Below are 14,710 nucleotides of genomic sequence, written 5' to 3' on the forward strand. Positions count from 1 at the left end.
ATTTGATTAGGCTATACATTAAAAAGCATCTTTAACAACTTTTTTTTTTTAACTTACAAATTTGTCTAAAATAAATTGGACTAACTGGAAAGATCTTAAACCAGTTTATTCAGTGTGCAATATTTTCCCATCGTTTTCTCATTGAAAATGCCAAGGTTGCGTTTCTGAAAGTAATTACTGAAGTATTTAATTAGTGGAAGATGCTTTTGTAGTGATTAATGGGCTAGCAAAAGCTCAATGTTGTAATGGTTTAATACTCACAAGCATTAGACAAAGAAAGTTGTGGGTATTAATAAAATTGTTTGTTGAAGCGGTAAATTGTACTTCAATCTCATTGAATGAAACAAATATGAAAATAAATTAAATGTAATGAGCATTAGAAAATCCCTCAACACTACCGTATGGAAAATACAACAAAAATAACAGCAATGGAAATCAATTGATGATTGTAATGTTTTATTGAGCATTTGCACATTTCCAGATACAAGTGGAAGCTGGTGACACTGAATGTCAAGGTTTTCACTCAGCTGCCTCTTTGCTCTGAAAATAAAGTACACAAATAAAAAAATCAGTATGAATATAAATATAACAAATCATGGTACAAATAAAAGCTTTCAAATTAAAGTAATTTTGAAAATCATTTGAGAAAAATTACCTTTCCAGAATCACGGCTCTTGGCTCTGAGCTTGTTGACCTGAGACTCAGCAATGTCAGCACGCTCCTCAGCCTCCTCCAGCTCGTGCTGTGCCTTCCTAAACTTGGAAAGGTGAGTATTGGCTTGTTCCTCCTGCAAATCCACACACAAGTATATTAGGAGAAGATGATCCCAAATGTTTACAAGGTGTTTATAGATCTCAAATGAGGTACTCACAGCTTCTTCAGCCTGCCTCTTGTAAGCCTTGACCTTCAGCTGAAGCTTGTCAACCAGATCCTGCAGTCTGTTAATGTTCTTCTTATCCTCCTCAGTCTGCAGATAATGAACATACATCAGACTAGAACATAATCAGATGAATGTGACCTGGAATTTTAAAACACTTGGTAACACTTTATTGGCTGTTTATTAGTACTTGTACAGCCCATATACCTTGTTCTGCATGACCACATTTTAGAGCCCTTAATCCTACCTATCCCATACCTAAACTTAAGAACTATCTTACTTACTATTAATAAGCAGCAAATTAGGAGGCAAAAGTCATAGCTTATAGTTAGTTAATAGTGAGAATTAGTTCCTAAGCTAAAGTGTGACCGAATACTTTTTTTGTACCTGGTAGGTGAGCTCCTTAACTCTCCTCTCATATTTGCGGACACCTTTAACAGCATCAACTCCACGTCTCTGCTCTGCTTCAACTTCAGTCTCAAGCTCGCGAACCTAAAGGTTTAGATATGTTTAGACACTGTATACTGTCCACATCAAGACTGTAAACATCAGAATTAAAGAGAACATCCGAATAAAGACAATCTTACTCTGGACTCCAGTTTCTGGAGTTGTTTCTTTCCTCCCTTCATGGCCAGATTCTCAGCCTCATCCAGACGGTGCTGCAGGTCCTTCACTGTGACCTCCAGATTCTTCTTCATCCTCTCAAGGTGAGCACTGGTGTCCTGCTCCTTCTTGAGTTCTTCTGCCATCATTGCAGCCTTTTGCAATAATATAGATATATATTAGATCCACATTTTTAAGTACACAAGTGTTTTGTGAATCATTTGGCAGCTGCCGTTTCTCACATCAGTGATGGCCTTCTTGGCCTTCTCCTCTGCGTTTCTGGCTTCCTGTACAGTGTCGTCAACTTCACTCTGGATCTGAACAAGGTCAGACTCAAGCTTCTTCTTGGTGTTTAGGAGAGTTGTGTTCTGCAACATGGAAAGGAACAGTTTGAACATTTTGAATGATGCCCTCAATTTCCTAAATGTAATTTTAAAAACAACATGCCCTAACCTGAGAATGAAGCAGCCCAACACGCTCACTGGCATCTACCAGCTCTTGTTCAGCCACTTTGCGGCCTCTCTCTGTCTGCTCCAGAGCAGCTCTCAGCTCCTCAATCTCAGCTTGCATCAGAGTGTTTCTACGCTCCACCATGGCCACCTGCTCCTTCATGTCTTCCTGTCCTCTCAGAGCATCATCAAGGTGCAGTTGGGCATCCTGAACAATATCATTACAGTAAGCTTTTGATGTGCTTCCTGTTGGCCTTTACTTGGCATAGGTTAGATTATACAAACATATTAATGTGCCCCAAAGCCAAAAAGAAGTCATATACCTTGAGTTGTCCCTGAACGTTCCTGAGCTGTTTCTGGGCCTCAGAAGCCTGGCGATTGGCATGGCTCAGCTGAATCTCCATCTCATTAAGGTCTCCCTCCATCTTCTTCTTGATTCTCAGGGCATCATTCCTGCTCCTGACCTCAGAGTCCAGAGTGCTCTGCATGGATTCAATGACTCTCTGGCTGTTCCGCTTGATCTGCTCCATTTCCTCATCCTTCTCTGCAAGCTTCCTGTCAATCTCACCCTTGACCTGGTTTAGCTCAAGCTGGACACGGAGAATCTTGGACTCCTCATGCTCCAGGGTGCCCTATTAATAATAAAAACATTTAAGTGTCAGAATGAACAACACAGTATAATGGTACTAGCAAAATTTTCAAAAATTACTTTAGATACTCACTTCAGCTTCCTCCAGGGCGGTCTGAATCTCAGACTTCTCAGTCTCCACTGCCTTTTTGGCCTTTTCCAGCTCATGAATACTCTTACCAGTCTCACCTAACTGCTCTGTCAGATCTGAAATCTCCTCTGTAGAAAGGAAAAATATAATCTGTATCATTATTGGCATCCATTAATCATATGTTTACTTTTTAATGTTTCAATCTTACGCTGTAGATTCTTGTTTTCTCTCTTGAGGGTCTCCAGCTGATCCAGAGTCTCCTCATAGGAGTTCTTCATCTTGAACAGCTCAGTGCTGAGTGAACGAGCCTCTTTCTGGGCACCTTCCAGCTCTGCCTGACCTTCCTCATATTTCTGCTTCCATTCTGCCAGGACCTTTAATGGAGACATATCAAGACCACGTTTGTTTAACTTAAAGCATGCCCAAAAAAAGCCCACACAACTGTTTTGAAAAGAATATCATATCACAGTATGACTCTTTGTTTTTACCTTGTCAAAGTTCCTTTGCTTCTTGTCAAGGTTGGCAGCCAAAGCATTGGCTCTCTCCACATCAATCATGAGGTCCTCCACCTCACCCTGGAGTCTCTGTTTGGTCTTCTCCAGAGATGCACATTTGGAGTTCACAGCCTCAATTTGTTCCTCTGCCTCCTGCAGGCGCTGAGCCAACTTCTTCCTGTTATGAATTTGTAAATTTACATTTTGAAATTAAAACCTTTTGACATTTGAACAAATATTTATTAGATCTTATGTTCATACTTGGCCTCTTCAAGTTCCTCTGTGCGCTGGATGGCGTCAGTTTCATATTTGGTTCTCCACTGAGCAACTTCACTGTTGGCCTTTGACATTCCCCGCTGCAGCTCAGCCTTTGCCTCCTGCTCTTCCTCAAACTGCTCACGGAGCAGGTCGCAGTCATGACGGGCTGATTGCACAGCATGGGCCAGTGCGTTCTTAGCCTAGGAGACAAAGTCACATAATATAAGCTTTCTTGTATAATAAGTGACATGTATTTGTTTGTATTGATTCTGCTGTGTTACCTTAACCTCCTCTTCAATCTGCCTCTTAAGCTCTTCAGTTTGCTGAGTGAAAGCTTGTTTGCCTCTGGTGAGCTGAGAAACCAGAGCCTCTTTCTCTTCCAGTTGACGGCCAAACTCACCTTTTGAGATTTACATTTACAAAAATATTGGTAAGACATAACAGTGGTGGAGAAAATGGTATATATCTTTATGAATGTATGAAAGAAGCTATGTTTTTCTGTGCAGAGGCTGTTCTTTACAGTGGATAAACTACTTGGATTACTTGCACTTATTTTAGTGCACTGATATCAGTCTAGTTTCTGTTTGACTCTATTACACTAAACCACAACATGCTTAAATCCCTCTAAGAAGAGTTGCATATCCATTATCTCTTTAAAGTGTACTGCTCCTAGTATATAAACAATTTTGCCACTATAAGTTTGTATTTATATTTGTGTTGTTAAGGCATTTTGGTAAAGAAGTAATTTTGAGACTTTGTTTCCATTGTTACCATTTTCAGTTTGAAGTCTTGCTCTTTGAGCACTGAGGTCGTTTATCTGTCGAAGGTTCTCATCATTCTTGGACTTAATTTCACTAAGTTGGTCCTCAAGGGTGCGGGACATCTTCTCAAGATTTGCCTGTAAACACCAAAGTCATTTGAGTGTTAATTATTATTAATTATTATTAACCATATTTGATATACTGTATTTCCTTGAAAAGATTTAAGAAGCAATCATCAAACCTTTGCTTTGGCAACAGCCTCCATGTTGCTGGAGAGATCATCAATTTCCATTTTGTATTCACTCTTCTCTTTCTCAAGCTTCTGCTTGACACGCTGGAGGTTGTCGATTTGCTCTCCCAGCTCGGCCACAGTGTCTGCCTGCTTCTTACGGAGGGCAGCAGCCGTAGCTTCATGCTGGAGGGTGGACTCTTCAAGATCACGACGCAGCTTCTGGAATTCAGTTTCACGCTTTTTATTCATCTCAATCTGAGCAGCAGTGGCTCCTCCAGCCTCCTCAAGCCTCTCACTGATCTCCTCAAGTTCCCTGGATAGATCAGCTCTCTGCTTCTCAACCTTGGCACGAGCAGCACGCTCAGCCTCAATCTCTTCCTCCAGTTCCTCAATGCGAGCCTACGGTGGCATTAATGAAACCGTATTAGTCTTTATTTGACCCATGCCTTTAACAGCATAAAAAAACAAAAACTCAAGAAATACTTGAAGCTCCTTGATCTTCTTCTGGAGTTGAGCACCCAGAGATTGTTCATCTTCAATCTTGCTGAGCAGCTGGCTTGTTTCAAAGTCTTTTCTGTGTGTAAACGGGGAAACAATGAATGATTTGAAATACATGATAACCATTATTTTTATAAGAATTTACAAAAACTTCCTACTTCTTCATCTTCTCCTCAGATTGCTGCTTGTCATTTTCCAGGTCCATGATGGACTCTTGGGCTAATTTCAGGTCTCCTTCAAGCTTTCTCTTTGCTCTCTCAAGATCCATGCGGAGCTTCTTCTCTTGTTCAAGGGAACCTTCCAGCTAAGCAATTTCAAGTTGGTATTAGGTTAAGTGTATTAATTATTATCACCATTATTATATGAATCATTTGAACGTGACAAGTAATAATAATAATAATAATTCGTTACATTTATATAGCGCTTTTCTAGGCACTCAAAGCGCTTTACATAGTAAGGGGGGTATCTCCTCGTCCACCACCAATGTGCAGCATCCACCTGGATGATGCGACGGCAGCCATAGTGCGCCAGAACGCCCACCACACACCAGCTTATTGGTGGAGAGGAGACAGTGATGAAGCCAATCAGTAGATATGGGGATGGTTAGGAGACCATGATGGTCAGAGGCCAATGGGCAAATTTGGCCAGGATGCCGGGGTTACAACCCTACTCTTTTTCGAAGGACATCCTGGGATTTTTTATGACCACAGAGAGTCAGGACCTCGGTTTAACGTCTCATCCGATGGACGGTGCTTTTTACAGTATAGTGTCCCCATCACTATACTGGGGCGCTAGGACCCACCCAGACCGCAGGGTGAGCACCCCCTGCTGGCCTCACTAACACCTCTTCCAGCAGCAACCTAGTTTTCCCAGGAGGTCTCCCATCCAGGTACTGACCAGGCTCAACCCTGCTTAGCTTCAGTAGGCAACCAGTCTTGGGCTACAGGGTGATATGGCTGCTGACATATCAAATGCATTAAGTGATACACTTAATGCATTTCTGTCTTTAATATTTAGTCACTACTTCTACTCATGGTATGAAAAATACAAAAATTATGCATATATTCAAAGTGTAACCTAATTTTGATGACTCACATCATCAACTTGCTGCTCAAGTTTTGTTTTGGATTTGGTCAGGGTGTTGACTTTGTCCTCCTCTGCCTGAAGATCATCCAAGGTCTGCTGATGTGCCTCTTGGAGGGCTTTCTTCTCCTTTGTAAGCTTGCCAATGCTCTCATCCTGAGCTGCCATTTCTTCAGTCAGGTTCTTGACCTGTTTTTTGTTCCAAATAATCTCATTTTATATTCCGTATCACCATATGAAACAAAAATTAATCTAATCTTAAACCATCTTAATCTCCAACCTTATTCTCAGTGGCATGTTTCTCCTTTTCTACTTTAGCCAAGGTGAGCTCCAGGTCATCAATGTCTTTCTTCAGCTCAGAGCACTCATCCTCCAGTTTCCTCTTCTTGGCTGTCAGTTCAGCATTGATCTCTTCCTCATCCTCCAGTCTTTCAGTTGTCTCTTTGAGTTTAGCTTCAAGCTGGATTTTGCTCTTGATCAGACCCTCACACCTCTCCTCAGCATCTGAGAGATTCTCAGATTCCTGTTTGGAAAATACATCACTATCACTGGAAACCATACTGTTAATTTTAATGGAGCCAAAATTCAGTTAATTCAATTAGGTAAACTCACAGATGCTACTTGCAGCTGCAGATCATTTTTCTCTTGCATCAGTGACACCATCTTCTCTTCAAGCTCCTTCTTTTTTGCTTCAGCCTTGGCAAGATTTTCTTTGCATTTTGTATAGTCCTCTTTCATGTTTGCCAACTCCTTCTCGGTCTCAGCACTCTTCAGCAGAGGCTTAATCTTGTAGTAAACCTTCATCCATGGCCAGTGTTTGACATTCATGAATGAGCGAACGTTGTATTGGATGGTGTAAATGGAGTCCCTAAGAATAATTCATTATTAAATGCCATAATTATCATTATTTACCATTCACACAGGCATAATTGATATTATCTTTTTTTCCATGACATTCCTCACCTCCTCTCCATCATCTGCACAAACTCCCTCCTCATCAAGTAACCACGGGAAAGAGCCTGAGTCATTGTAACCAGAGCGGCCAGTTTCTCATCACGCATCTCCTCAAGAGTACCCAGAAGACCAGCTTTGAAGAACACCTGAATTCACAACAAATCAAAAGATATTGATTTAAACAGAATGAGCATAAAAAATAGATCCTGATTATTGAATGTTTTAAATGCTGTAGAGCAAAATATGAACCTTTGTGTGTCCAAATCTGTACTGGTCGTGATCAACGTCAATGGATCCCAGGAGTTTCTCAGAAGCCTTCTTGTTGTCAATAAACTGTCCCTCTGGGATTACACTGGCATTCAGCACCTTGTATCTGTTGAAGATCAATCAAAGTGCATCTTATACTCTGACTAAGAGCCTCATACAGAAAATGGTGTTTTCATGTGGTCCCTTTTACCTCTGCTTGAAGTCACCATAGATGATTCTGCTGGGGAAGCCCTTTCTGCAAATTCTGATGCCCTCCAGCACACCGTTACACCTCAGCTGGTGGATAACAAGGTGGTTCTCCATGAGACCTATAAAGAACAGTTTAGATTATGAGCTTGGTAACGTAATAAAAGCATTAAATATTGTATTAATGCCAGAATATCTGAGAGCCCTTTATTACTTTACCTGGAATCTTGGACTCATTGGGAATCAGACAACGCACAAAGTGAGGGTGAGTGCTCCTCAAGTTGGTCATGAGCTTGCCCAAGTTCTCCTGTTTAATCATGAAAAGTTACAGTTTTCTTAGTCACGTTGTCTCATTTGTTGATATATAATTTATCAGAATTAGAGTCAAGCAAGCTGATGTACAGTCACTGCTCTCAGTTGCATAATTATTCCCATTTGGTCTCAAACAAAGACATACTCTAAACTGAGAAGATACAGTCTGCATGGAACCACCCTTCTTCTTGCCTCCCTTCTTGCCACCACCAGTCTCTATTCAGATGAAGAGACAAAGGAAGACACATAATGTAATAACCAGAAGAAAGGGCTAAATTAAATCAATGTTTGGTTAATTAAATTAACACAATTTAATTAACACTTCAGTTTTTCATTACCCTCAACAACAGGTGGGTAGAGAGTAGCCAGCAGTTTGACCGAAGACTTCTGGTAAAGCTGCAAAACAGACTCATTCAGTGGATCCTTGTTCTTGTCCAACCAGCCAGAAATGTTGTAGTCCACAGTTCCAGCGTAGTGCACCAGGGAGAAGTGGGCCTCAGCTTTGCCTTTGGCAGGCTTTGGTTTCTGGAAAGCATTGCACTTGCCAAGATGCTGATCATACAGCTTGTTCTTGAAGGAAGTGTCTGTAGCTTTAGGGAACATGCACTCCTCTTCAAGGATGGAGAAGATACCCATGGGCTGTTTATAAAATAATATTTATTATTAAAAAATGTATACTTTTGAAAACAGAAATGATTAAGTTCATAAACCAGTAAAAACCTTCTCAATGAGCTCAATGCAAGCAGCCAAGTCCATGCCGAAGTCAATGAACTCCCAAACAATGCCCTCCTTCTTGTACTCCTCTTGTTCCAGCACAAACATGGTGTGGTTGAAAAACTGTTGCAGTTTCTCGTTAGTGAAGTTGATGCACAGCTGCTCCATGCTGTTGAACTGGAGAAAGATACAAGATCATTTACTGACTGCTGAATGTAACTCAATTTGCCATAAAGAGAGATAAACATAAAAGATTCCTACATCAAAGATCTCAAAGCCAGCAATATCCAGCACACCAATGAAGAAATTTCTTTGTTGTTTTGTGTCCAACATCTGGTTGATACGAATGACCATCCACAAGAACATCCTCTCATAGATAGATTTGCACAAGGCGCTAACAGAGTTGTACACCTGTAAGAATACAGTGAATTTTTATTCAATACTTTCTAATTTGCTATAATTACTCAGATTCAATAATGATTTTCAGGATAAACACAAAGGACATTCTGGAAATGTTACTACTTATATTACTACACACCTGTGGCACGGTTTGACTTTTGGTCACAAACTCATTTCCAACTTTTACTCTGGGATAGCACAAAGCCTTCAGCATATCAGCAGAGTTCAAACCCAGAAGGTAGGCGATTTTGTCAGCCTCTGCAATTTAAAAGTTGCACAGAAAAAAAAAATAGCAACTTTAGTTTTTTATGAAAATAGAAATGTGGCTCTCTCAAATCAAAGCACTGCATGTAGTCACACACATTGGTATTATTTAGTCTCACCTTCTGTGCCATCAGGCTCAGCCTGCTCCTCACGCTGCTTCTGCTTGAACTTCATGTTACCATGATGGAGCACAGCTCCAGTGAACTTGTAGATGCACATCTTCTCCTCAGCAGTGAAGCCCAGAATGTCAATAGCAGTCTGGAAATTACAGAAAAGAATGAGCTCTATGATCAGCCATATTTATATTGAATAAGTTATTTAAAAAAAAACAGCATTGACTCACATCAGTAGCAACCAGCTCCTCTTTATCATCAATGCTTGCCACTGTGATCTGACCCATACTGCACATAGGGAAGTCATATGGGTTGGTGGTGATGAGCGTCATTTCTGTAAAATACACAGAGCATTTATTAAATAGAATTTTACAATATTATCTGTACAATATAGTAAATATTAAATAAAATATGTGCATCTACCAATCAGCTCAGGCTTGTGGTTGGTCATCATCTGGTAAAAGATGTGGTAGCCTCTCTCATCTGAAAGCTGGAATGTCACTCTAGACTTCTCCAGCAGATCTGTTGAGAGAATGTACTTGAGTCACAATCATCTAAAGACTGACAGACAAAGACAAATGTACAGGATGGATAAATTAAATCATGTTCACTTACATGTCTCAATATCAGCACTAGCCAGTTTTCCTGATGTACCGAAATGAATTCTGATGAATTTACCCTGTTTAAATTAAAATTAACATTTGACTTCCTGTACTGTATTACTAAAACGTAAAAAAAAAAAAATAGAAAAAACTTAAAGATAAGCTAAATATTTCAAAATTATGTTTGAATATAAAATTGATTAACTTACAAAACGAGAGGAGTTGTCATTTCTCACAGTCTTGGCATTACCATAAGCCTCAAGCAGAGGATTGGCAGCAATGATCTGATCCTCAAGAGAACCCTGTGATATTTGAAGGGGATTTAGTTATTTTCTCTTGTATGTGTAATCACTGTTTGCAGACATTTACAAATTCACATACTGTATCATATATTTATTTATTTGTATTGTATTTGTATTGTATTGCATTCATATTTAATATCTATCAGAGTAATATAATTGTCATAGTTTTGTATCTCATACCTGCATTTTGCCGGCAGCCTGCTCTTTCTTCTTGTCACCATGAACTGCAACTGTGGCAAAGTACTGGATGACACGTTTGGTGTTCACAGTCTTTCCAGCACCGGATTCTCCACTGGTTTATGAAAAGAAAAATGATGATAAGAAATGTAGAAGTTCAACAAGAGCAAAATATAACCTCTCTCAACACCTCTATTAGCAGGCTAGATACGTACGTAATCAGGACAGACTGGTTCTCTCTGTCTGTAAATTCAAAGGTAATAATGTTAAAGCAATTGTTTTTTTTTTTTACTATGAATGTTAATTTTAACTTTCAACTCAAATATATAATTCAGGTCTTCTAAATCAGATCTTACCAGTCTGCATGAACTGATAGGCATTGTCAGAGACAGAGAAGATGTGGGGTGGGGCCTCCATACGCTTTTTGCCTCTGTAGGCAGCCACCACTTCTGCATCATACACTGGGAGCCACTTGTAGGGGTTCACAGTAGCGCAGAACAGCCCAGAGTAGGTCTGAAATGAGCAGAGAAAATGGTCAGATTGCAACAACACTGACAAAATGAACTTAAATGCTGTTTCACTTTGCTTCAGAACTTACGTAGATCATCCATGCAGCATAACGCTCTTTGAGGTTATACAGCACAGAGGGTTCATTGAGATGGGTCATCATGGCCATGTCCTCAATCTTATCAAACTTGGGAGGATTCATTGGATGGACATCATCCTCCTTAGCAACTCTCTCCTATAAATTTGATTCAATAAATATGCCAGAAAATAAATTAAACATGTAATAAAGTAATGTACTGTGCATCTAGTTTAAATGTTGAAAATTCACCTCCTTAGTGTCATTCACAATAACAGTGACTTTGCCACCGTCTTTGCTCTTGATTGTTCCCTTGACGTACAGCTCTTTAGGATCAACCACATAGCAGGCAGACTTGGCATCAAATGGTTTGCTCTGAGCCTCGATTCTCTCCTTCTCAGGCTTACGTAGGTAAATGGCGGCCTTGCCATAAAGGGCCATCTCTGCGTCCGTACTCATGGTTGCGGTTTACTGCAGTGAAGAGAGGATCATTTTATTTTATTTCTTATTTACAAGACAACCTCATCACTGTACACTTTTTTTGCAGGCAATTCATTTGCACTACTACTTGTCAAAAATAACTGTCCATGAATTAGAAATGAAAAATGGCTGTTCAGTTATTACCAACACAAATATTGTTTACCTTTTTCTTTCCCACTAGCGATGTTTTTCCAGCAGCCCTGCAATAGATTTAAAAGTCATGTGACCTTTCTGTTTTCTGTTTTCCTCTAATTTAATTAGCAACATGTAATTACCATACATTTATCTGAAATCACTTTTCATATCTCTACATTTAGTAATGCTGAATTTTTTTTTTTATCTAATCATCATCTATTGTAAGTGTATTTGATACAACCAATGAAAAGCAGTAGAGCTGTCAGTAATGTTCTCACCACAATCACGAACACAGCTGCCTCCTGAACAGTCTTCAGGGCTTGTCCATGCCGCCTTATATTGCATTTCTTCTGCCAGCCAAGCAGAAGCTAAATACGACTAACTAATGTCTAATATGGCACAAATGGGAGTCAAGGAATTGATCAGCTGAAACACTTGGCACTGACAATCATCTTGAAGATGGAAATAACTTACTGTACTGCATGTTATTTTTCTTCCAGAGCATAAATTTTGTAGTTGTGTTTCACTGTTTTCTTTGTGAAGTTTAGATGAATGTAAAGTTTAGATATATATGATACTTTTGTTTAATAAATCAATTTAATTGATGTTAATGATTACATTTTGATGACATTCAACATTGCCTCAAAAGAAGCATGCAATGTCAGCAGATGTATTATGATACACCAGTCAGCATGGACTAAGACTGGCTTAGTTACACATGGATTAGTTCTTATTTAATGTAAATGTCAAGGAGATATGTAGAACATATGTAGATCAGCTTGGCTTTGTCATCACTATGCAGAAGCATCGCTACTGGATAATGGATTTTTTCTGACTTCAAGATAAGTATTATTAATAAAAAAAACATCTTAAGTAATTGTTATGTAGTCTTGAGTGTTGTCACAGAAATAGGTATGGAAATTGAATATCCAGAACAAGTCTCAATATTAATTCTTTGTGATATTTTTAAGTACACTGTACCCCGATTTCACAGACCAGGTTTAAACCTAATCCAAGACTAAAATATAAATCTGTAATATAAAATAAAAATATAAATATGAGCTGTTTCAACTGAAAGAACCTTGCATTGACTCATCTTAAAATATATCAATGCATTTGTTTTGTCTAAAAATGCACACCAGTAATGTTTTTTCTAAGGCACGTTTATAAAAATGACTTAAATGTCCTAATTGAATTATGACCTAATCCTGGTTTAGTCTAAACCCTGTCTGTGAAAACAGGCCTGTATTTAACAACAAATAGTCTTGAAGATGTTGACCTTGTTACGTAGTTGACAATGACTTGTAACCAATCAGTTTCGAGGTTATAACCACATGTGCAATCATCACATTAACTATGTTCCACTAACAGTTGACAACCATAATGTACAAATACCTATTTTTTAACAGCATATCTAATCAAAAGCAATATCTAATATCAAAAGTTTGTGAATTGTTTTGCTTAAAATATGTGTGAAATATATTTACATGTATATATGCATATATATATATATATATATATATATATACATACACACACATATATGTGTGCATGTTTATGTGGTTTATGAGGACACAAATTTGTATAACGACATGGGTATGACAGAGGTATTACAATATGAAGGTGGTTTATGAGGACACTGCCTATGTCCCCGTAATTCAAAGGCTTAAAAAACATACAAAATGGTGTTTTTTTGAAAATCTAAAAATGCACAAAGTCTCCTGTGAGGGCTAAGTTTAGGTGTAGGGTTGGTGTAGGGCAATAGCACACAGTTTGTTCAGTATAAAAACCATTACGCCTATGGAGAGTCCCCATAAACCACAAAAACCAACATGTGTGTGTGTGTATACCTGTATATATACAGGTACATGTAAAAAATTTGAATATCGTGAAAAAGTTGTAAAGTAAACATGTAAAACATGTAAAGTAAAACATTTCAAAAGTTTTTTTTGTTTTAATTTTGATGATTAGAGCTTACAGCTCATGAAAGTCAAAAATCAGTATCTCAAAACATTAGAATATTTACATTTGAGTTTCAATTAATGACCATCCCTACAGTTTAAATTCCGGGTATCTCTTGCTCTTTGAAACCACAATAATGGTGAAGACTGCTGACTTGGCAATGATCCAGAAGACGAACATTGACACCCTCCACAAAGAGGGTAAGTCACAGAGGGTCATTACTGAAAGGTGTGGCTGTTTACAGAGTGCTTTATCAAAGCATATTAAATGCAAAGTTGACTGGAAGGAAGAATTTCGGTAGGAAAAGGTGCACAATCAACAGGGATGACCGCAAACTTGAGAATACTGTCAAGCAAAGCTGATTCAAACACTTGGCTGAGCTTCACAAGGAGTGGACTGAAGCTGGGGTCAGTGCATCAAGAGTCACCACGCTCAGATGTCTTCAGGAAAAGGGCTACAAAGCCACTTCTGAACCAGAGACAACGTCAGAAGCGTCTTACCTGGGCTGTGGAGAAAAAGAACTGGACTGTTGCTCAGTGGTCCAAAGTCCTCTTTTCAGATGAAAGTAAATTTTGCATTTCATTTGGAAATCAAGGTCCCAGAGTTTGTAGGAAGACTAGAGAGGAACAGAATCTATGTTGCTTGAAGTACAGTGTGAAGTTTCCACAGTCAGTAATGATTTGGTCTGCCATGTCATCTGCTGGTGTTGGTCCACTGTGTATTCTGAAGTCCACAGTCAGCGCAGCCATCTACCAGGAAATTTTTGAGCACTTCATGCTTCCTTCTGCTGACAAGCTTTATGGAGATGCTGATTTCATTTTCCAGCAGGACTTGGCACCTGCCCAAACTGCCAAAGGTACCAAAAGCTGGTTCAATGACTATGGTGTTACTGTGCTTGACTGGCCAGCAAACTCGCCTAACCTGAAGGCCGCTATCAAAGCAACTTGGGCTTCCATTAAACCTGAGCAGTGCCACAGGCTGATCGCCTCCATGCCACGCCGCATTGATGCAGCAATTCATGCAAAAGGAGGCCCAACCAAGAGTATTGAGTGCATAGAAATGAACATACTTTTCAGAAGCCAAGGATATTTTAAACATTTCTGTTTAAAATATCCTTTTTATATTGATCTTATTTAATATTCTAATTTTCTGAGACACTGAAAATCCAAATTAAAAATAAAGAAATAAAGGCTTGAAATATTTCACTCTATGTGTAATGAATCTATATAATACATGGGTTTCACTTTCTGAAATGAGTGACAAAAAATATTGACCTTTTTCATGAT

General features: G+C 39.0%; 2 protein-coding genes across 2 annotated transcripts in view; one reads left to right on the forward strand and one right to left on the reverse strand.

The window, feature by feature from the left end:
- LOC306869969 (CCN family member 1-like) overlaps window positions 1–14,710 on the forward strand; it is a 1,026,947-nt gene that overhangs the window by 603,646 nt on the left and 408,591 nt on the right. The window lies entirely within an intron of this gene.
- LOC306870008 (myosin heavy chain, fast skeletal muscle-like) lies at window positions 437–11,567 on the reverse strand. Its single transcript, XM_079417018.1, has 40 exons — window positions 11,491–11,567; window positions 11,100–11,318; window positions 10,863–11,006; window positions 10,621–10,777; window positions 10,480–10,507; window positions 10,268–10,379; window positions 9,995–10,087; window positions 9,799–9,862; window positions 9,607–9,705; window positions 9,414–9,517; window positions 9,190–9,328; window positions 8,946–9,064; window positions 8,669–8,818; window positions 8,414–8,584; window positions 8,032–8,332; window positions 7,839–7,909; window positions 7,601–7,688; window positions 7,386–7,503; window positions 7,178–7,301; window positions 6,938–7,074; window positions 6,587–6,842; window positions 6,255–6,497; window positions 5,987–6,163; window positions 5,050–5,195; window positions 4,877–4,967; window positions 4,403–4,792; window positions 4,172–4,298; window positions 3,682–3,800; window positions 3,404–3,600; window positions 3,137–3,320; window positions 2,857–3,022; window positions 2,652–2,776; window positions 2,253–2,561; window positions 1,934–2,137; window positions 1,723–1,848; window positions 1,465–1,635; window positions 1,265–1,369; window positions 872–967; window positions 656–787; window positions 437–540 (listed from the first exon to the last, which is right to left on the reverse strand). Exons 2-40 carry the CDS (start codon window positions 11,304–11,306, stop codon window positions 520–522), a joined length of 5,811 nt encoding a protein of 1,936 aa, XP_079273144.1. The 5' UTR covers window positions 11,307–11,318; window positions 11,491–11,567; the 3' UTR covers window positions 437–519.

This window comes from Barbus barbus (genome assembly GCF_936440315.1).
Source record: "Barbus barbus genome assembly, chromosome: 5".
NCBI lineage: Eukaryota > Metazoa > Chordata > Actinopteri > Cypriniformes > Cyprinidae > Barbus > Barbus barbus.